At 43.8% G+C, this 23,593-nt stretch overlaps 1 protein-coding gene and 1 pseudogene across 1 annotated transcript; both read left to right on the top strand.

Moving 5' to 3' along the window:
* The first annotated feature begins 6,073 nt into the window (after window positions 1-6,073).
* On the top strand, window positions 6,074-6,637 carry LOC141041318 (uncharacterized). Its single transcript, XM_073507456.1, has one exon. The coding sequence runs from the start codon at window positions 6,074-6,076 to the stop codon at window positions 6,635-6,637; it is 564 nt and encodes a 187-aa protein (XP_073363557.1).
* A 5,105-nt stretch (window positions 6,638-11,742) lies between these two features.
* The window catches only part of LOC109750088 (arabinogalactan O-methyltransferase 2-like), a 31,465-nt pseudogene continuing 19,614 nt past the window's right edge, over window positions 11,743-23,593 (top strand).

Genomic DNA, 23,593 nt, shown 5'->3' with positions numbered 1-23,593 from the left:
CTTAGTTGTTTGGTTTGCAACCCATATTTTATGGTTGATAATACATTTTCCAGATTTGCTTGGTTGCAATCTTTTATCTGAACGCGGTCATTATAAGTTTATAGCTTTCCCACTGTCAGGCTTGTTCCAATAAGTAGATGCACTTGCTCCTTTCTTACATATTTGTGCAATAGTTATCATCAAGTCTACTTCCATGTTGCTGCTAGTAGTAACCTGACAGCACAGCCATACTTAGACCTTCAGAAGGTTAATCTTCAGTTTACTTGACTTTTGAGCCTGCTAGTAGTAACTTGGCAGCCATTCAAGGATGTCTTGGTTGTTCACGAGGCCATCCAATTGTTGTTATGTGATGACCTGATTTCTTGTCTTCCAATGGCATTTGACATTGTGATGACCAACTCATTGATTTGTCATACCCATACTAAACAAAGGTTAGGTTCAGAGATAGTGCTGCATTGTTGAGTTTTACTCCTTTTGATGTAGTAAATTTATTGACTGGTGTTTATCTTACCCTGTTCCATTCAGTAGTAAATCATTATTGGCTTGTATAGATGTCAGCATGCTCCCTTTCTACTCATTTTGGAGAACCTGTTCTTCACTTCTAAGAGTTGTTGTATTGACATGGCAACCTTTGTATCTTCCTGTAGTATGGAGTATTAAATTGCCCCCTAGGGTATAAGGTTTCATTTGGATGTTCTCCCAGAACAAAATCATGACTTGTGACAATCTAAGGAAAAGGGGGATGGCAAAACCCCTAGAGTGTGTTCATTGCAAAGAGATACAAACTGTATATCATTTATTTTTTGAATGTATTGTAGCTAGTAAAATCTGTGAAGATGTTGAAATGCTTTTCTAGGTGCCAATCATTAACTTTGAATCTATTGCTAAGTTGTTGCTTTGCAATAAAAGATACATTCACTTGAATGCAGTGTGCTTTTTTCTTTTCCAAAGGAAAAGAAAATGTGGTGTATAACAAATGTATTATTTGGTGGAAATTGAGATATCATATTAATCATTGACAAATTGGCTTTGAACAAATAATCTTAAATCCATGCATACCTACACAATTCATCTATTTGCAATGTGATGTTGTAAGGGTACTAATTGGTCTCTTCTGCTGCTTATCAGAGATGGGGGGAAGCAGCCACCGCCGCTCTGCCTCACCGGAGTACGAGTTGGATGCTTTCGAGTTCTTCAGTGTCATACTTGGGACTTCAGTATCAGCCACGAGGCAGGTATATAAAACGAGAGATCTCCCCTTCACCCATCTCATTATGATAACTCTGTTGTGTTTGCTACATCACTCCTTGTCCCAAATTGCAGAGGCTGCCTGACACTTTTATGAACATGTTGGGTGAAGATCCGCCACATAATGTGAAGCTCCGACAGGCCGGCGGCGGGGTTCGCAGGCTGTGGGACGTGGAGTTGGTGATCGAGGAGGGCCACATGTACCTGTGCCGTGGCTGGGAGAAGTTCTACAGTGCCTACGACCTGCGGACCGGGTACTTTCTTCTCTTCAGGTACGACGATGACGCCACAATGCTCATCGTGAAGGTTTTCAACACGACTATGTGTCGCATGCGCTACGCTGACGACGAAGATGCCAGTGCGTTCTGCCTCTTCTTATTCCTCTACATTTGGCTTTGTCTCACATCGATTGTTAACGGCCATTGTTGCATTTGGACAGGCAATGGGAGCAGCAGCAGCGACACTGGCTACAGCCAAAGCAGCAGCGATTATGGATTTAGCGAAAGCAGCAGCGATTCTGGCAGCAGCAAAGACAGCAAGAAGGATGATCCGGACTGGAGTGGGGGAGAAGAGGAGCAGAGTGGGGATGAGGAGCTGCAGGATGACGATGGGCATCAGGCTGAGGATGACCTAGCGCTGGTGGTGGCTGACCAAGGGCAAGAGATGGTGGTGGCTGACCATGGGCAAGAGATGGTGGTGGCTGACCATGGGCAAGAGATGGTGGTGGCTGACCATGGGCAAGAGATGGTGGTGGCTGAGGATGACCTAGCGATGGTCGTGCCCGTCCTGCCTGAAGGTGGCCTCGCGATGGTGGTGGTGCCTGACAATGACCACGCACCGGTGGTGGCGCCGGCGATCCCACAGCTGGGCGACATGACCACGCCAATTGTGGTAGAAGACTACATCCCACAGCTGCCTCCACCGCCTCGCCGCTCTTGGCGCATCAGGCTGAGGAAGGAGAAGGAGAAGAACAATGATAACTGAACTATGTGAAACTTTTGAAATATGGTGTTGGATGGATAACGGTGTTGGATGAACAATGTGAAACTTTTGTAATATGTAACGATGGAACTATGTGTTGGCTATGTATGTATATATGATGAAACTTGTGTGTTGGATATGATTTTTATATGGATGCTTGTTGTATATATATGTGTTGGATATCTCATATGTGAAATAGTGACCTGAGATTAAGAAAAAATGATTTTTTTTTAAAAAAAATGTTACTAATGGCGCACTTCCATCTGGTGCGCCATTAGTATACCAGTTACTAATGGCGCACCTTTGGGATACTAATGGCGCACCCCTGGTGCGCCATTAGTATACCAGATACTAATGGCGCACTTGTGGTGCGCCATTACTAAAATATTCTAGTGGCGTGGTGCTAGTGGCGCACCAGTAGTGCGCCATTAGTAGGCAAAACTGGTGCGCCACTAGTAAGCCTTTTTCTAGTAGTGTACCCTCGAAATCACTTCTATCTTTGCTTTGCTAGTTGTTCGTTCTATTGCCATGCTGCACTACCTACCACTTGCTATATCATGCCTCCCATATTGCCATGTCAAGCCTCTAACCATCCATTCCTAGCAAACCGTTGTTTGGCTAAGTTACCGCTTTTGCTCAGCCCTTCTTATAGCGTTGCTAGTTGCAGGTGAAGATGAAGTTTGTTCCATGTTGGAACATGGATATTTTGGGATATCACAATATCTCTTATTTAATTAATGCATCTATATATTTTGGTAAAGGGTGGAAGGCTCGGCCTTATGCCTGGTGTTTTGTTCCACTCTTGCCGCCCTAGTTTCCGTCATACCGGTATTATGTTCCTTGAGTTTGCGTTCCTTACGCGGTTGGGTGATTTATGGGACCCCCTTGACAGTTCGCCTTGAATAAAACTCCTCCAGCAAGGCCCAACTTTGGTTTTACCATTTGCCACCTAAGCCTTTTCCCCCGGGTTTTCGCGAGCCCGAGGGTCATCTTTATTTTAAACCCCCGGGCCAGTGTTCCTCTGAGTGCTGGTCCAACCTAGAGCACCGTGCGGGACCGTCCCTTGGCAACTTGGGTTATGTTGGTACCTGTACGCTTCGCTTATCCGGTGTGCCCTGAGAACGAGATATGTGCAGCTCCTATCGGGATTTGTCGGCACATTCGGGCGGCTTTGCTGGTCTTGTTTTACCATTGTCGAAATGTCTTGTAAACCGGGATTCCGAGACTGATCGGGTCTTCCTGGGAGAAGGTTTATCCTTCGTTGACCGTGAGAGCTTATAATGGGCTAAGTTGGGACACCCCTGCAGGGTATTATCTTTCGAAAGCCGTGCCCGCGGTTATGAGGCAGATGGGAATTTGTTAATGTCCGGTTGTAGAGAACTTGTCACTTGACTTAATTAAAATACATCAACCGTGTGTGTAGCCGTGATGGTCTCTTCTCGGCGAAGTCCGGGAAGTGAACACGGTTTGAGTTATGCATGAACGTAAGTAGTTTCAGGATCACTTCTTGATCACTTCTAGCTTCGCGATCGATGCGTTGCTTCTCTTCTCGCTCTCTTTTGCGTATGTTAGCCACCATATATGCTTATTGCCTGCTGCAGCTCCACCTCATTACACCATCCTGTCCTATAAGCTTAAATGGTCTTGATCTCGCGGGTGTGAGATTGCTGAGTCCTCGTGACTCACAGATTCTACCAAAACAGTTGCAGGTGCCGACGATGCCAGTGCAGATGATGCAATCGACCTCAAGTGGGAGTTCGATGAGGAACGTGGTCATTACTATGTTTCTTTTCCTGATGATCAGTAGTGGAGCCCAGTTGGGACGATCGGGGATCTAGCATTTGGGGTTATCTTATTTTCATTTGATTTTGACCGTAGTCGGTCTATGTGTGTGTATTTTGGATGATGTATGAATTATATTTATGTATTGTGTGAAGTGGCGATTGTAAGCCAACTCTCGTTATCCCATTCTTATTCATTACATGGGATTGTGTGAAGATGACCCTTCTTGCGACAAAACCACAATGCGGTTATGCCTCTAAGTCGTGCCTCGACACGTGGGAGATATAGCCGCATCGTGGGCGTTACATTTGCAATTGGCTCTGCAGCAACCTGTCAATCCCAATCAGCAGGACCTGGAACTAGATAAGGATAAAGAGAACATGCCAGGTTGGGGACACTGGGCTTTGCCACAACAAGGACATGAGATTGTTTTGGAAAATCAACCTGGTGAATTCTTGGAATTAAATGATCTGATGGATCCTCTACCAGAGGAAGATGCTACTGCTCTGCAACATCTGAATGCAGTGGTGGACAATAGTAGCATCACTTTATCTATGGCACCTACTAATAGTAGTTTGCCATATGCAAAATCTACTAATGGGCCACTGAGACCAGCTGAACCACAGTTGCCTGACCTTAATCTGCAGGCTGCACCTGTTCTTCTTCCTCCTGTACCTCTGATTCAAAATAGGGTCAATGCACATGTCCCACCATGCAGAACTGGTTACATGGAACCTAAATATTTGCTGGAAGCAATTCTTGCTGATAAGAGCCCGATTTATTACTCTACTTCTGACCCAATGCAACAAGAGAGTGTACTGAAATCCCCAGAGATCTCAATAGACATAGACCCCATGCTACAAGAAAGTGAATTGAAAGCTTTGACTACAACAGCATAACCAAGGAAGGAAGTCAACCCTTCATCAAAGAGTACGAACAAGGGTAGTGAACAAGGAGGCAGGGACATGAACAACACTGATGCTCAACCACAACAAGCTCTACCACCTCTTGACTCTCAGGTGGACACTGGTGAGATTTCTGAACACTCTCGGTCTGTTCTTGCTGCACCACCTGGTTTTCCTACTCCTAAGTACCTGGATGTTAATCAAAACCTTCTTGTGGGTTTTGTGCACCTTCCCTCAGATCTTCCAGACCCAGTCATTATGGAAAAGGAAAAGACTGAACATATCAACACTTCTTCTCAGATGCTGCTCTACTGGGATAAGAAGGTGCTGAAATCTGGAAGCAACATTTTGCACTAAAAGCTGACAGCAAACAGATAATTCAGGTCCCCATTGAGTGGGTCAACTTTTTATCAGTGGCCCTCCTTTCACCTGATAAGTTTGAATGGGCAAAGAATTTTATTACCTCTCAAATTTGGAACTATATTGTACAAGGATTTGAATCAAAGTTACTCAAACCTTTTGCCATCCCTGATACTTATATCCCTTTGCATGGTACATGTTGTGCTTTGCAGTCTGCACAATCTACTGAAGTTGATCAAGAAAATGAGGCAGCCCCACTCTACAAGTCTTCTGAAGAAAGGACTGCCTTTTCTACCTCAGCTATTCAGAAGAACAAGAAAAGAAAAGAGAAATTCCCTCTAGTGGAGACTGAGGTAAGGAGAAGTTGCAGAATTAAAGCTCTGAACAAAGGATTTAAAAGACCTACTTGCACTGATAGAAATTGTCTTGCCTGTCATGCTCTACCTCCTCCTATCCCTGGAAAAGTGGTTAAAAACTTAAATGTTTCATTCTGCAAGGTTAATGCTAAAGAGACTACAGAGAACATTCTGAAACTGGGACCAAAGAAGCTCAAGAACAATAACTCGAAAGCTGTGGAGACAGGACAGAAGAGCAAGACCTGAAGCAAGAACCAGAGCTAGCTCCGTAGTCATACCAGGCTGTATTTGTTCTTCTCTAAGGGTAGTTGCTGGAAACACTGTTGTTATGGCTAAGAACATGATTGCTTTTGTAATAGTGGTAGAACTTGACTGGTTTCTCCTCAGATTTCTGTGTATGCCACCTTATGTTATTCTGAGTATCCTGTCTTTGTTTCATCCATGGCTAAATCTTGGAATATATTAAACTGGAATGTGAGAGGGCTGAATGATGATAAGAAACACACTGCTATAGCTAATATTGAGCAAGCTGCCTGCTCTATTCTGTGTCTGCAAGAGACTAAGAGAGAACTTTTTGACAGTAATTATTTGAGGAACTTCTTCCCTAGACAGCTTAATGAATTTGATTATGTCCCATCTGTGGGGGCATCAGGGGGACTTCTTGTGGTTTGGAATGATCACCTTTTCTCTGGCACTACCATTGAAAAAACTGCCTACTCTATCTCTATTGAGTTCACTTCCAAACACAATGGTGATAATTGGATCCTCACTACTGTGTATGGACATTGTCAGCATTCTGATAGATTAAACTTCCTGGACTGGTTTCAGAGTGTTAATATATTGGATTTCACCAATTGGATGGCGCCTGGTGACTTCAATTACATCAGATATCCTCAAGATCGCAACAGGGAGGGGGGCAATGTTCAAGATATGTTGGCTTTCAATGAAGCCATTTCACAGCTTGCACTTATTGAAGTCCCACTAAAAGGTCGCTCATATACTTGAAGCAATATGCAAGAGGCACCATTACTGGAGAAACTTGACTGGCTTTTCACCTCTGAGGAATGGACACTTACCTATCCTGACACTACAGCTCTCCCATTGGCCAGAACCACCTCGGACCACACCCCATGTGTGATCAAAATTGGCACCACTATCCCAAAATCCAAAATCTTCAAATTTGAGAACTATTGGATTCATCACCATCAATTTAAACAGGTGGTCAAAGGTATTTGGGAACAACAAGTCTCTGAAACTGACAGTGCCAAGATTATATCTGCTAAATTCAAGAGACTTAGAAAGGGGCTTAAAAATTGGTCCAGGAACATTTCTGATCTTAAAGCTATCATCAAGAATATCAATGAAGTTATTTATGTCTATGATACCTTGGAGGAGTTCAGGACACTATACATTGAAGAAGCAACAGGCAGACAGATCCTCAAAGATCATTTGAATCAAATTCTATCTTTTCAAAAGATGTACTGGAAGCAGAGGGAAACCATCAGAAATATTAAAGTGGGGGAAGCAAACACCAAATTCTTTCAGGCTAAAGCTACAATCAAGCACAGATTTAGCTGTATCTCCATGCTCAGGGATGAAGAGGGCATGGAACATCATGACCACCACCCTAAAGCTGCCATTCTTTTCAGCTGATTCAACCTTCTCATGAACTTCAAGATTTAGAAAACCCTTTCACCAACGAAGAGATTGATGATATTATCAAACAGATGCCAAGTGATAAATCACCTGGACCAGATGGCTTTAATGCAGCTTTTCTCAAATCTTGTCGGGACATCATAGCCCCAGACTTCTACAATTTGATCAATGATTTCTATTCTGGCAGGGTCAACATCCAGAGCATCAACTACTTCTATATCACACTCATACCCAAGATCAATTTTGTAGACTCTCCTAGTGCTTTTAGGCCCATTTCTCTGCTTAACCGCACTGTCAAAATTCTGACCAAACTTCTTGCCAACAGACTGCAAAAGGTCATGCCCAATTTGATTCACATCAATCAATATGGTTTCCTCAATAAAAGATGTCTCCAAGACTGCCTGGCATGGTAATATGAATACATCCATCAATGTCATCAATCTAGAAAGGAGATTATTCTATTGAAGTTGGATTTTGAAAAATCTTTTGATATGCTCAGCCATGATACTATTTTTGAAATCTTAGCAGCATATGGGTTTGGGCAAAAATGGATTCAATGGATTAAACAGATTTACAACATTGGGTTTTCTTCTGTCCTCCTAAATGGGATTCCTGGAAAGCAGTTCCTTTGTAAAAAAGGAGTTAGGCACGGAGATCCTTTATCTCCCCTCATATTTGTGTTGGCTGCTGATATTCTACAAGCTATGATGAATGAGGCTATGCACAACTCCCTCATTGAATCACCTCTCCAACATGTTACTTGCCCCAAATTTCCAATCATACAATATCCAGATGACACAATTCTGGCTTTGCCAGCTGATTCAAGCCAACTTCTCCAAGTCAAGAACCCGCTTCTCCATTTTGCAGCATACACTGGACTCCAAGTGAACTACTCCAAATCAGCAATGATTGCCATTAATACTCCAGAGCAGAAGATGCAAGAGCTATCTGCCCTTCTGGGATGTCAAATTGGGAGTCTGCCAATTAAATACCCGGGGCTACCTCTGACTATTTACAAGCCAAGAGTTGAGGATTATTTCCCACTTCTGAAGAGAATTGATACTAGACTATAGCGCTGGTCCACCATGCTCTCATTTGGAGATAAACTCACATTGATCAAGTCAGTTTTCTCCAGCGTGCCGACCTTTTACATGAGCACTCTCACCTTTCCACCTACAGTCATTCTGCAAATCAACAAATATCTCAAGAACTGCTTCTGGAGGAAATATGGCACTGAAGCTAAGGGGCAACCCTTGATTGCATGGGACAAGGTTTGTAAACCAAAAAGCCATGGGGTCTTGGCATTATTGATATTACCACTCACAACAAGACTCTTCTCATGAAATTTCTCCACAAGTTTCTGAACAAAGAAGACACTCCATGGGCGAAAATCATTTGGGAAGCATACTACTCCTCATCACTGCGAGGGGATAGATTGGTAGGCTCATTCTGGTGGAAATCTATTTTGAAACTGCTACCAGTCTACAAGGACAACTCCATATGCAAACCTGGGTTTGGAGATACCATTCAGCTATGGTTTGATAACTGGAGACAAGACAAGATGAAAGATTCATACCCTGAACTCTTCTCATTTGCAATCAATAAGGATATCACCCTGCAACAGGCACTTTAGAATGAGGACCCAGCTTCCTTTTTCCACAGACCTCTTACAGTGGAAGAACATAGGCAATTTGAACATATGCTAGCCATCCTTCAAGACTTACCCAGAAGCAACCAACAGGACAAATGGGTCTACACATGGAGCTCAAGCGCCTACTCCTTGATGAAGATGTATAAATGCCTTATGGGTCCATCGACATGCCACCATCTACTGAAATCGCTATGGAAAACGGCAGCTATGCTCAGACACAATATTTTCCTTTGGCTCCTCCTTTATGACAGAATCAACACAAGGAATCTTTTGAGAAGAAAAAGTATGCATCTTCAATCCTATAAATGTGTCCTATGTAGTGACCAAGCAGAGGAAACTGCACTTCACCTATTTTGGGACTGCCCATTTTCTCTTAGATGCTGGGACACTATTGCACTTGACAAAGAGAGAGGCACTTCCACATTAGATGAGTTTTGTCTGACCTTAATGAAGCTCCCCCAAGGAATTGCATTTGATATCATATTGTCAGGCTGCTGGGGCATTTGGAGTGTACGCAATGACAAGATCTTCAGACATGCTGCTGTGCATATACAGAGTTGGAAATATTATTTGAAGGAAGGAATGATCAGAGCACAATACAGAGCTAAAATGACCAAGGCCACCAAGATTCAGCGATGGATAGATAGTTTTCTTTAATTTTCTTTATGATGTTCCCTATAACTGGTATTTGTTGAGCTACTTATGTAGACTCTTGATGTATATATTTTTGCTATTTTAATGAAAATACCGTAGAACGATTGTTCTACGGTCAGCAGGTCAAAAAAAACTATAGCAGCGAAGACCACCGTGACACTAATATTATTATATCAGCCAAGATTTCAAGATTAGACCAAAAAAAAGTACCTTCAGTTATTGAAGGCACAAATTATTAGTTTTGGGAATCCTTGGATTGATAATTATATTTGTGGCCCATTGATCATGTGGATGGAATAAGATGGAAATGACACACACTGAAGTAATTCTCAGGTAAATTTCGGGTTAAAAATAACTCTTAATCTTCATATAAATTATATAGAAGGAAATATCATGAATATGTATGCAGAATTGCAGACATATGTTCTCAATTAGCAAAATAAGCAATGCAATTTGGAGTCAACAGTGGTGTCAGCCCATATTGTAGTACACAGATAAAGTAATTGGTCCCATGTTCTAGTATAGAAAATAAAGTAATCTTCAGAACTGATGTGCCACTCTTATCCCACGAACTGCATTTGACAAGATAATTAGTAAAAGAACCAAGCAGATTCTTTCTGGTGAAATAAAATATATTTTCATGCTTAGACATGTACTGAACCCTATATGTTTAATTCAATCGTGCATCATGTTTTCTGCTAACCCTGCTACATCCCTTGGCAACGTTTCAACTTTATTAAATCGTCAGGAAAGTAGTTTAGACTCTGAAAGAGGACGGGAAGTACCATTGTTTCCACCAGAACATTAATATACGTTAGGCATAATTTCGCATAAAAGAGTGAGAAAAATGGTTTCTTGGTCACTATAAAATATGAGTCTCAAAACCATTAGAGTACCAGGTTTGTGGTTTTTGACATTCAACTCCCCTTAAACATACTGGTGCTTCTGTTCTGCTAACTGTACATGCTTTGTTTCTGTATCAGTATTGATACATCTGTAGCATGTGACATGCTTTCACTGTTCTGATGTTTCTCCTATCCTCAAGCTTTTTAGTAAATTTTATTTGCACTAATAAACCCAGCAGTCATAAAAAAACTGAAAGATTGAAAGACACGTATAAAGATGATCTTATAAAACTTGTTCAAAGTATTCCTCTTGGCAACATTTTCTCTTAACTCGGTAAAATACGTTTCCAGTTGTACACATATGGTGCAAGCAGTGTGAATACTTTAAGGTGGAATGATAAAATCACAAGTGCTTCTACATTTAATCCTACAAAAACAATTCAAGATATGTTTGTACTGAATACGTTAGATGCCAATACCAAGAGCATACCAATTTATCAAGAAGGGTAGTGAATTGTGAGCAGAACACGCTGGAAAGACAAAGCCCTTAAGATGTCCCTTTGAACATGAGATGGGGATCGTTTGTATTTACTAAATAGGTTTTGCTCCTGCCATTTACCTAACAAATGATTCAAGTTCCCCAGTTGCATCCAATTTTTTTAAGTAAAGATGTCAGATGTTAAGTTACTCACAGGGAATACAAATCTGCATCTCAAGCTCAAAGGTGCGGCACGCAAAATTTTGTTCACTCATAGTCACACAATTTTTACAGAATTCATACAAACAATTGGTCGAATGGCACTCTCATTGAACAAGGCGTTATCAAACACAATCATAAGCACATAAAAAACTCACCTACGTCTATCTCTCTGAACCAACAAAGACATCCAAAATCCCACAACAATTCCACCATATTGCCCAATGCCATGCAGCAGCCAGCGCCACTGCGTGCCCCCGCACAACCAGCAACAAAAGTAGCCCACCTAATGAGACATCGCAGCTTCAAAATGTTTGGGATGGATGGCAAATAAGCAGAAACGTTATGTACCTTCAACATGTAAAGCAGTGGGTACGAAATACTGCATGCACTGTCCAGTAGACACGAACTGCCTAGCATCATTTATGCACATAAAATCCCAGTCACACATATGCAGATCTTCAATTGTAATTAGCGTTCATGATCCAGGGGTCAGTGGAGAAACATCCCTATCACATACTTCCTGAGTAGACATTAGAGTAAATCAGTAAATCTCTTTGAATTAATTGCATACATACCTGGCCGTCGTCTCTGATTGATGCGCAGGATGCACCTTGGCTGTTTCCCAGACCACCACCTCCTTGCTCTTCACCTCTGGTCCACGGGCGGCCTCAACGCCAAGGAGTTCGCGCTGCTCCGCTCCATCGTGGCCGCGCACGCGCCCAGCAGGCTACTTGTGTTCGGCCTCTCGCCGCGGTCAACTCCGGGAAGGGCGCTGCCACCGCCTTCGTCACCGACAGCGCCGAGGACGCGGGCAGTGTAAAGTAGGGTCTAGTCTACATTGTAATTGTACACGAATACACATATACATGTAATCTGTTCATCTATATAAAGAGACGTGAGGTGGATGTTAACCCCCACACAAAACCCTAAACCCTGTCTTTTAACTTGGTATCAGATGCCATCCCGCGCCGCCGCGAGTCTCCTTCGCTGCCGCCGTGCTGTCCGTCTCCAACCCCGTCCGTGCGATCACCTCGCCAGCGGGAGCTTCGGTCCCAGCCGCGTTCGCCGTTCCGGGGATCTCGGTCCGCCTCGACCGAACAACTCCATGTTATGGGGGGCATCGCCAGCACCGTCCTCGCCGGCGCCAATCTCCACGGTCATCTCGACGGCACCACGGTGGCACCAGAGAAAACGCTCACCGTGGGCACCGGCGACGCAGCGACGTCCACCTCCAACCCTGCGTACCACCACTTGTGGACTCAAGATCAGAAGGTCGAGGGCCTTCTACTCACATCCATGGACGAGGATATTGCATGCCAGCTTAGTGGCTGCGAGTCGGCACAGGCGGTGTGGACGGCCGTCGGTGCCATGTTTGGCACGCAGCGCGAACGCCCGTCACATCCGGCGTCAATTGCAGATGCTGAGGAGGGAGGAGTTATCCGCTCCTGAGTACATGCATAAGATGAAGGCACTGGCCGACACCATGCCCCAATTCGTGATGATGAACTCATCGACCACATCTTCACCAGACTTGGCTCCGCCTACAACTCCATCGCGGCCTCGCTTGTTGTGAGTACTGCACCCATGCCCTACTCCACCTTCTACTCGCTCGTCCCGTCGTTCGAAGCGCTACAGGCCCAGCAGAGCATGGCGGAGGGATGGTCTTCCTCTGCCAACACCGTGACCTGCCCGGGTTCCTACGACAATGGTGGATGTGCGCCCTACTCGGAGCCCTACCCCTCTTATGGTGGGGTCGCCCAGCTGATGGGAACAGCCAGCGAGGGCAAGGCTGCCAAGGTGGCAATGGCGGCAATAATGGCGGCCGCGACCGCAACCCTGGCTACGCCGGCAATGGCTGGCAAGGTGGCGGGGGCAACGCCGGCAACAACGGCGGTGGCGACCGTCATAATAATCGCTGGCACCCCAAGTGCCAAATCTGCAAGAACTGGGGTCATGAGGCTGATGAGTGTTGCAAGCGCTATGATCAGGACAACAATACACGCTCCGGCAACTCGGCCTCCACTAGCTCCTTCGACTATCCATGGGTGATGGATTCCGGCGCTACGGATCACTTGACTAGTGATCTTGAGCGTCTCCAGGTTCATGAGCACTATGACGGGAAGGACCAGGTTCAGGTGGCTAATGGTGCAGGTTTGTCTATTTCGCATATTGGTCATTCGCATTTAGCCGGTTCATCCCTAAAACTGAACAACATCCTTCATGTTCCTTACATCAGCAAGCATCTTCTTTCTGTTTAATGTCTTGTCTGTGATAATGACGTGTTTGTTGAGTTTCACCGTCGTTTTTTCTTTGTTAAGGACAAGGCAACCCGGCACGTAATTCTTCACGGTAGAAGTCATGGGGGCTCTACCCGATCCCATTCGCCCGTGCCTCGTCATCATCGTCTCACCATGCATCCACGAGTGTCAGAGTCTCGCCTTCACAATGATGCATCCACGAGTGTCTGAGTCTCGCCTTCACAATGGCATCAGCGTCTTGGCCATCCTACAAATAATGTGGTCACTTCTATTGTCCGGAGTCATGATCTCCCTTGTTCTAGTTCAAATAATTCACCGTTAGTGTGTGATGCTTGTCAGCGTGCTAAGAGTCATCAGCTACCTTATTCTATATCTCATCATGTTACCACTGTACCTCTTGGATTAATACATTCAGATGTTTGGGGTCCTGCTATTGCTTCTTAGGGGGGGGGGTATAAGTATTATGTTAGCTTTGTTGATGACTACACGTGTTTCACCTGGATTTATCTGCTTACACACAAATCTGATGTTGAGCAAGTTTTCTATAACTTTCAGGCTCATGTCGAACGCCTTTTGGATTGTAGAATCAAGGCCGTTCAGTCCGATTGGGGTGGGAATACCACAAACTCCATCGCTACTTTCAATGCACGGGCATATCTCACCGTGTGTCGTGTCCACATACATCTCAGTAGAACGGTATTGCCGAGCGCAAACACCGTCATTTGGTAGAGACCGGTCTTGCTTTGCTTGCGCACTCCTCTCTCCCCCTTCGTTTTTGGGATGAGGCTTTTCTTACAGCATGTTATCTCATCAACCGTATGCCCACTACGGTTCTCAACAAGGATACACCTTTGTTCCGTCTATTTCATGTTCAGCCCAACTATTCCTCACTTCGGATTTTTGGATGCGCTTGTTGGCCTAGTCTTCGCAAGTACAATGCTCACAAGCTTGAGTTTCGCTCCAAGATGTGTGTATTCCTTGGCTATAGTCCTCTGCATAAGGGCTATAAGTGTCTCGATCGCACCTCGGGTAGGATATATATATTTCTTGTGACGTAGTCTTCGATGAGACTGTTTTTCCTTATTCCAACCCAGGTGTTTCCGTTGATATTTCTACTCTTGAACATGCCATCCCTTTTCCATCTAATGAACCAGTTTTGGATGTCCATGTGCGCAAATATGACATGTTTTATTTGTTACCTAACCCGCCATCTGCAGGTGATGTTGCATCCTTTTCTCCCCAGGTGACTGTCGTTGATCCCGAGCCTGGTGTCGCGCCCGACGTGCATGTCACGCCCTTTGATGCGGCCCCTCCTGCATCTCCGGCTGGCCCACCCGCATCGCCAGTTGGCGTGTCTGTGTCCTCTGGTGGGTCGTCGGCGGATTCTTCTAGGCTGCCTCCATCGGTCGGATCCTCCGCTCTCTCTGGACCGGCCCAGCCCACTGCTTCGTCCCGGCCCGTGTCGCCTGTCACCGAGGAATCCTCAGCTGCGTCATCTCTGGCCAGGTCCTTGTCACCGCCGCCAACTTCTACCGGCAGCGTAGCTCCCGGTCATGCCATGGTCACTCGTCATCATGATCATACGCGCAAAGAGAAAACTTACACAAATGGCACTGTTCGGTATGATTCCCGTCGGCATGCATTTTTCGCCGCGCCGGTTTCTCATCGTGATGCTCTTGGTGAACCCGCTTGGCGTGCTGCCAAGTCTGAGGAATTTGCTGCTCTTCGTCACACTAACACTTGGGTGTTGGTGCCACGGTCTCCCGGGATTAATGTGGTGGGTTGCAAGTGGATATTCAAGAGCAAGCATCGTCCGGATGGATCTGTCGACAAGCACAAAGCTCGTCTTGTTGCTCGCGGTTTTACTCAATAGCAGGGGATAGACTATGGAGATACTTTCAGCCAAGTGGTGAAGCTTGCCACAGTTCGTCGTGTTCTCTCTCACCCTGTGTCTCGCTGATGGAGCCTTCGACATATTGATGTGAGTAACGCCTTCCTGCATGGTTACTCAGCCGAAGATGTCTATATGCAGCAGCCCCAATGCCACTTATCCCTCTCATGTATGCAAACTCCAGAGGTCCATATATGGTCTCAAGCACTCGCCCCGTGCCTGGTATGCTCGGTTGAGTCAGCGGCTTTCACAGCTTGGTTTTGTTGCCTCCAAAGCTGACATGTCTCTGTTCATCTTTTCCCATGGAGCTATCCAGATATACATGCTGGTGTATGTTGATGATATTGTGATTGCTGGCTCTACCCCAGCTGTGGTGGATCACCTTGTGCAGTCGTTGTCTGCTCATTTTCCCATCAAAGACTTGGGTCGGCTGGAGTACTTTCTTCGATTGGAAGCGTCCTTTCATTCTGGGGGCATGACATTGACACAGAGAAAGTATGCGCTTGATCTTCTTCATCGAGTCAACATGGAGAACTGCAAGTCCACTTCCATTTCGCTTGCTACGTTTGTGTAGCGACCCGACCTCAGACGGTCAAGCCTCTGTGTTTCTGTGCCATCCCTGGATCAGTATGCTGGCACACACAATACATCAATGTATATATCAAAGTGCAATCAAATGTATAAATAACGTAAATCTGATATATACCTCATAAGTCACAGCGGAAACAAATAGTCGAGTGTGGAGTCCCATCAACGCCATCGGCAGGTTGAGTGTAACCGTAACCCTGTACCGCACTCTTACTCGTCGGAAGAAAGTATCTGCAACATGATACATTGCAGCCGTGTAGGTCAGTACATTGAATGTACCAGCAAGATCATAACATGAGAAAACAGATGATAAAACTATACTATATGCAATATGGCTTTGTGGCTCTGTGTCTGAGTTTTGTTTTGCATAAAAGCTGGTTTTATTTTTCCTACATCAAAGGAATATCAGGAGTCTGTACTACAGAGTTTTCTATCGTGTCATGGTTCCGCTAACCGATGTCTCATAGCCCAAAATCATCATAAGTTGCCCACAATTATGTTATCAGTCCGGTGTTGAGAGTTCCGAGATAGATCCAAGTCCAGAGGCTCAAATTGTCCGTAACCGGGGACACGGCTAATCGATTAGGTTTTAACCCTCTACAGAGGGTTGTACACTTTACCCGCAAGATTCGATCCCTCTCTTTATGTTCTCGCACTTCAGGGTGTTTGAGAACAAGATGACCGAAACATGGTCTTCCGAAGAGTTCCCCTGACCACTGTCCAGTGCTCATCCAATACTACCATAGTTCTACATCTGCTAGCACCATCCCAGCCAGAGTCACAACTAAGGTCAACCAAGCCAGAGCCCATAGTGACTTGCGGTTGCACAGGTAAGCTTCCAGGCATGAAGTATTCTTCCGTCTCTTTGAGCCTGGGTGAAGCTTTCCGCAAGATGTCATGGCGCTTCTCCATGCATCCCGGCCAATCCACTGGTTTCTCCAGGGTGCCCGTCAACCGTCCTTCACCCAGTAGTGTGTATTGAATTCTTGTCTCGAGTCTTGAAGTCTTGAGGCCTTGAAGATGCAGTCCTTGCACATGCCATCATGGAGTTGTCGTCATTGACGTAGAGTCCTCCATTCTCACACCACTCCCGAGCACTCATACCAACCCCGTCTACTATAGCATAGCATTAAAATAAATAACGTCCCGGGCTTGGTAACAGGGTGATGGGTTCCTACCTCATGCATACTACTCAACTACAAGGATTCAATATCACTACTGGAGGGATTGTTGCGAAGATGACACTAGATGCAATAAAAACATAGGTATAAAAAACATGGTCAAAGTGAACTTGCGTGGTCAGTTGGTGAAGATATTATCGCTCTCAAAAACTTGATAAACTAGTCGTCATTCTCCGATGAAATCTATACAAGCAAGGATAATATTCACATAAGCAATCATTCTAGCACTCAATCATGACAATCAAAATAACAACGAAATCGAAATAGGATCGAAGGTAAAACCAAATAAAACTCCAAATCACTCAAATAAACTTATAGGGCTAATCTTTCTCAAAAAAAACAACTCTACTTAACAACAAGTAAAAAGCCTAAAACAAAAATACTTAACACAAGGTAAAAATAATTATTCACTAAGTAACATAAAGTATTTTTCCTATAATAAAATTCTAACAAAACAATAAAATAACACTATTTCTATTGCTAGCAACTAGTCATACAACAAACAACACCTAGAACCTCAAGAATACTAAGTCTAATAAATCCTAGAAATTACCTACTGTTAAAAAATAGAATATATGACACACTGGTGAAAACTAGCAAAATAAACTAATTAATAATAATTAAACTACAAACAGTACTAAAAACAGAGTAAACAGTACTGTTTACAATAAAAATCTAATCTAACTAACTCACTAACATGCAAACTAAACACTAATACGTAGCTAGTATAATAATTAACCAGTAGCAAAAAGAATCGGTCAAACATAATATTCCTAACTCAAAATAGCTCAAATCTAGTGATTTGAGAAAATTCATACAATCACAAATTTAAACTGATCAAATATAAAATACAATTGAACTAACAGAAACTTCATAAAATTTGTGATCCAAGGCAGTTGGAATCACTCAAAAATACCTCGTAGATAATTAACTGCGGATTTTACAAGATTGAAACTATTCTGTTTTAAAAACAGAACGGAAAAAAAGGCAGGTCGGGATTATTGTAGCTGTTCCGGCGAGGGGCTCGGGCGGAGTGGCTCCGGTGGTCCTCCGGGCGAGGCGAGGGGACGGGCGGGGGGCGGCGGAGCTGGGCGGAGCGGCTGGTGGCGGGGAGGGCCGGCGGCGGGTGGGGCGGAGCAAACGACGGCGGCGGCTCCGGCGAACTCCGGCGGGGCGGCGCGGCGACGTGGGGCGAGGAGAGGAGGGACTAGGGGGGAAAATGGGTGCGGGAGGTGGCCATTTATAGGGGGGGAGGTCGGCTTGGAGGAGGGGGCGAGGGATTTCGCGAATCCCGCGATTCCGGCGATGCTCCGGCGGTCGCTGGAGATCTGGAGCATCTCGTCAGGAGGAAAGAGATGATTGGGTACGGATCGGGCCGGATTTGGCGCAAGAAAAACAGTACCTTCCTTTTTTTGAATAACCCGTGAAGAAAAAATCATTTTAGAAAATAAAATGAAAATAAAATATAGGAGTATTATATATAAAAATGATCAGAAAAATAAGCCCAATTCAATGGGATATTTTCCAGGGGAAAATAAAATACTTTTTGAAAAATCATTTTTTTAATTCAAACAAAAATCAAAGTGACTTTCAAAACTCTATGGAAAATTTATTCCAACATTTTTGGGGTGTCATGTTACTCCCTCTCAACACTTTTGTTCAAGTTTTACTTGTCAGAAAAGTTTTTGAATAAAATTCAAATGCCACTTTGAGTTAAAAACAAAATTTAAATCACAAATTCAAAATGAAAACTTTCTTTACTTCCCACTCTCTTTCATTGAAGAAATCATGAGGATCATTGAGTAGCATGAAGTTTGAAATATTTCCAAATTCAAATATTTTCAAAGAGATTTTTTTTGAAAGTCCTTTTATTCCCTCTCCACAAAACTTCAAAAGTTTAAAATTCCAATCAATTTCACTCAATCAGTCACTCAACAATCAATCAAACAATATATATTTTAATTATTATACCATTCCAAAATTTAGAATTTTGGGATGTTACAAACTACCACACTTAAAATGAATCTCGTCCTCGAGATTCGAAGAGGCTAGCAAGAAAAGGTTAGGGGTTGGGGGTCTTCTAGCAAATATTTTGGCCGGAAAGGTCAGGGGTGCTACCACACTTAAAAGCAAGGTTACAGTTCCACTCAGATACTTCCTCTGGAGTGCCGACAATATCTGTCTCTTCACATATCTTACAATAGCTCCTTCATTAACGCTCTTCTGCCAGAAGCATAGAGTTTTCCTCAAAATCTTGGGTCGCTTCGTCAAAGATGAAGTTCGTCCGAGACTGGATCTTAGCTGATAGGTCTGCGTCCATTCTAGACAACTATCGAAATACTCATGGTAGTCTACCATTAATGGTTTCTGCAGAAAAAGGGCATTGGCTTCATTCTCACCGTATAATCTACGATTGGCAACAGCTGCCATGTACATGGGTTTATCATCATACCATTCTATAGCTTAAGCAAGGCTTCAACAAGCGTCATCACTTTACTATGGGTAAGTCTCTCAGATTTACCATTCCAAATATCAGGAGCGAATGATAAGAGTAAGTTGGTATGGTGATCAATCCATTCCGCACCCAGATCATTACCCTGTACAAGGTTTAGCGAATCTCGTATTTCTAACACTCGGGCATCCTCACGAGCTTTGCAGAAATTTCTCTCGTCCTCGAACTGGGTTCGGGTAAATCCATTGATTCTGCAAGCTGAACAAAACATCTATCGTTCTTCACAATCTCGGGGTTTACGTAACATCCTATGTAACGTCTGCTGATCAAATCACAGCTTCTTCCAGAATTCTTCCTTCAACAAGATTGTGCTTGTGCCTTGGTCAAATCCCGGGCCTCTGGGTTATGGGTCCACTTCAGTGCTTGCATAGTGTTAACTCATCCGTGGAGTTACAGTTGTTCCATATTCCAACATTAAACCTCCTTTAAATCCAATAGTACTTCATTTTGTCATACTCTTAGGGTAACCATCATAATCAAACTCCAACTTATTTCGTCCGGCTCCTTTCTATGGACCGTCATGAACAACACCTTTTTTTCTTCATTGATCATGTGGCTTTACGGAGTACTACCACACTTAAAATGAAATGCACTAGTTCATCCATGAATTATATTATTTTCATATCAAATCTTTTATTACATCCTTAACCATTTTTCATGAATCCAAATTCCAAAAAGTACTTTATTACAAATGCTGCCATCCACATGGTTTGGTATGGTCAAGCATTACTTCCAACTTTATTCATTTTTTCCTCCTTGCGGATTCTTCAGTACCACTGGAATTGTGCGACATGCTCCTTGAATTCTTCAATCTTCTGTTTCATCATAGTGGCCTTGAGCTTCATCTCCATCATCTCTGCATGCACTTCTCTTAGGTATTCCTGAGTATAACGGAGTCTTGCTTCAAGTATTTCTCCGATCTGACGTATGGCTTCCATGGCTGCTTCACGAACAGCGTCAAAGAAAGTTGCTTGTGGTACACGTGACATGAAAAAGTACTGCCCCATCATCTTTGGGCAAACTCCTTTCATACGGTGGAGGTGTACCTCCACGTACCAAAGTTCCACTCCCTTTTGCATGAAGGGGTAACCTTTGTAGACTGCATCCCCTTCAAGCTGAATATGCTTCATCATGTCCTTCAGGATTTTTGGGTAATCATAATCACTTGTCAGGGTCATGATCGTCTCCGGGCCCTTGAGGAAAGACTCATAAAGGGTCGTCATCTGCAGTTGTAAAAAAAAATGATACTCAGAATAAGGTACATATCTCCTTGGGTACACATTCATATCATCCAAACAAAACTTCAAACTCAATTTCCAACATCCAGTTTATGCATCACAACTCATTTTCTTCCATGTTCACCCAGAATATTAATTTCCAAGATAAAACATAACAACTCCTTAAAGCCTTTCAGCATATGACATATCAACTTTATTGAGTCATGAATTATTACAATCTTTGATTAATCTATTACATAACTCAACTCTGCATTCTCATGAAAATAAAAGCGTTTTCCATACTACACTTATTACTGATATCAACATCTCCACTACTCAGCTCCAGTTTTCTCCTGATCTGAACATTCCCTAGCAAAATGTCCTGCTTCCTTCCAACGAAAACAAATAACTTCCGACATGTCCCGGGGCTTCTTGGTGATGGTGCCTGCTCCTTGAGTTCCTTGCTTCCTTTTGAGACAATGATTGGCATAATGCCCGACGTCCTTACATTCAAAACAGATAATATGACTCTTGTCCCTCTTTGCAGAAATTGGGTTGTTCTGAGGGTGTCTTTGTTTTCTCTTCCTGGGTTTGTTCGTTCTAATCAAACCTTCTATTCCCTATGGACCAAACTCTATTGCTTCCGTCGGGAAGTATCCCAGATACTCTTTTCTTTCCTTGGTGCAATACTGTGAAAAATGTCCTTCTTCTCCACATGAATAGCAGGCATTGGAGTAAAATCTGTTGAGGCCTTCTCCATCAGGGTCTTCAACACATTCCTTCATCACAGATTCTTTCATAACTTCTCGGAGGGCTTCTTTCATTCCTTCTTCCTGCTCCTGAATAGTTTGTTGCACCGTGGGGTAAATGTGACACTGAGTCGGGTAGTGGGTGGTTCCTTCACACAAGAAACAAGTCACCTGACTAGTTGGGCATTCCTCAGCTGGATGTTTCTCCTCACAATGAGGGCATCCATCCTTGTGTTCCTCCTGGGTGTGTCCTATTTCTCCGCAAATCTTGCAGGCATAAGGTTTATTTCTTGGTGTATCATGGTGCTTCCGGATAAGACGAGATCTTGTCAGAGTCTTCTTGAATTCTTCCCAAGTCTTTGCTCCATTCCATCCCTGTATGGCTTGATGCATCTGCCACCATGTTGTAGCACTTCCTTCAAAGTACTAAAGAGCGTACGATACTTCATTCTTCCTTGAAACCAAATTGCTCCCGAAGTGATTCTCCATGTTCCGAATCCATAGCTCTGCCTCCGGCTGAGTCTTCGGTCCAAAGAATATCAGTCCAACTTCATTCATCATCTATGGGGTCCAAAAGTTTTGGGATGAGATATGAGAGAGGTGGGGAGGGATACACACAATACAAACAATAGTTTTGAAGAAACGGGTTTTACTTTGTGGCTGTCGGAAAACATCAAACAAATGATAGCTCACAAATCGTCGCATCTAACGTAAGTGTATAACAGGGGTTTGGTCCTCTAACGGTCAAATAATTCTTCTGATTCTTCAAGTCGTCGGAGTCTTCAACTGGTGTAGCTTCAACTCTTCTAATGCATGGTCAAATCCTCTTTACTCTGAAGAGGCCATCAATTATCCGATATCTTATCCTTCTTGGAGCGGCTTCAGTTGATTCATCGTGTGGTCAAAGGGAAAGGGCATCTTCTAACTATTTTAGGTAAGAGGGAATGTTTGATAAAATCGAGAAAGGATGAGAAGTAAAGGATCTTTTTGAAAATAAAGTTTTAGAGATTTCCTGTCCTAAGGGCTTTCCTATTTCCAGGGTCACGTCCTACAGTCAACATGTGCTCTGATACCATATCTATAGCGACCCGACCTCACACTGTCAAGCCTCTGTGTTTCTGTGCCATCCCTGGATCAGTATGCTGGCACACACAGTACATCAATGTATATATCAAAGTGCAATCACATGTATAAATAACGTAAAACTGATATATACCTCATAAGTCACAGCGGAAACAAATAGTCGGGTGTGGAGTCCCATCAACGCCATCGGCAGGTTGAGTGTAGACCGTAACCCTGTACCGTACTCTTACTCGTCGAAGAAAGTATCTGCAACATGATACATTGCAGCCGTGTAGGTCAGTACATTGAATGTACCGGTAAGATCACAACATGAGAAAACATATGATAAAACTATACTATATGCAATATGGCTTTGTGGCTCTGTATCTGAGATTTGTTTTGCATAAAAGCTGGTTTTATTTTTCCTACATCAAAGGAATATCAGGAGTCTGTACTACAGAGTTTTCTATCGTGACATGGTTCCGCCAACCGATGTCTCATAGCCCAAAATCATCATAAGTTGCCCACAATTATGTTATCAGTCCGGTGTTGAGAGTTCCGAGAGAGATCCAAGTCCAGAGGCTCAAATTGTCCGTAACTGGGGACACGGCTAATCGATTAGGTTTTAACCCTCTACAGAGGTTTGTACACTTTACCAAGATTCGACCCCTCTCTTTACGTTCTCGCACTTCAGGGTGTTTGAGAACAAGATGACCGAAACATGGTCTTCCGAAGAGTTCCCCTGACCACTGTCCGGTGCTCATCCAATCCTACCGTAGTTCTACATCTGCTAGCACCATCCCAGCTAGAGTCACAACTAAGGTCAACCAAGCCAGAGCCCATAGTGACTTGCGGTTGCACAGGTAAGCTTCCGGGCATGAAGTATTCTTCCGTCTCTTTGAGCCTGGATGAAGCTTTCCGCAAGATGTCATGGCGCTTCTCCATGCATCCCGGCCATCCACGGTTTTTCCAGGGTGCCAGTCAACCGTCCTTCACC

The sequence above is a fragment of the Aegilops tauschii genome, chromosome 2 (assembly GCF_002575655.3).
Source record: "Aegilops tauschii subsp. strangulata cultivar AL8/78 chromosome 2, Aet v6.0, whole genome shotgun sequence".
Lineage (NCBI taxonomy): Eukaryota > Viridiplantae > Streptophyta > Magnoliopsida > Poales > Poaceae > Aegilops > Aegilops tauschii.
This window is presented reverse-complemented; position numbering and strand designations above follow the sequence as displayed.

Bases quoted from the DNA above. Each gene is read 5' to 3' on its own strand.
- LOC141041318 (XM_073507456.1), top strand. From the start codon at position 6,074: ATGGCTAAATCTTGGAATATATTAAACTGGAATGTGAGAGGGCTGAAT.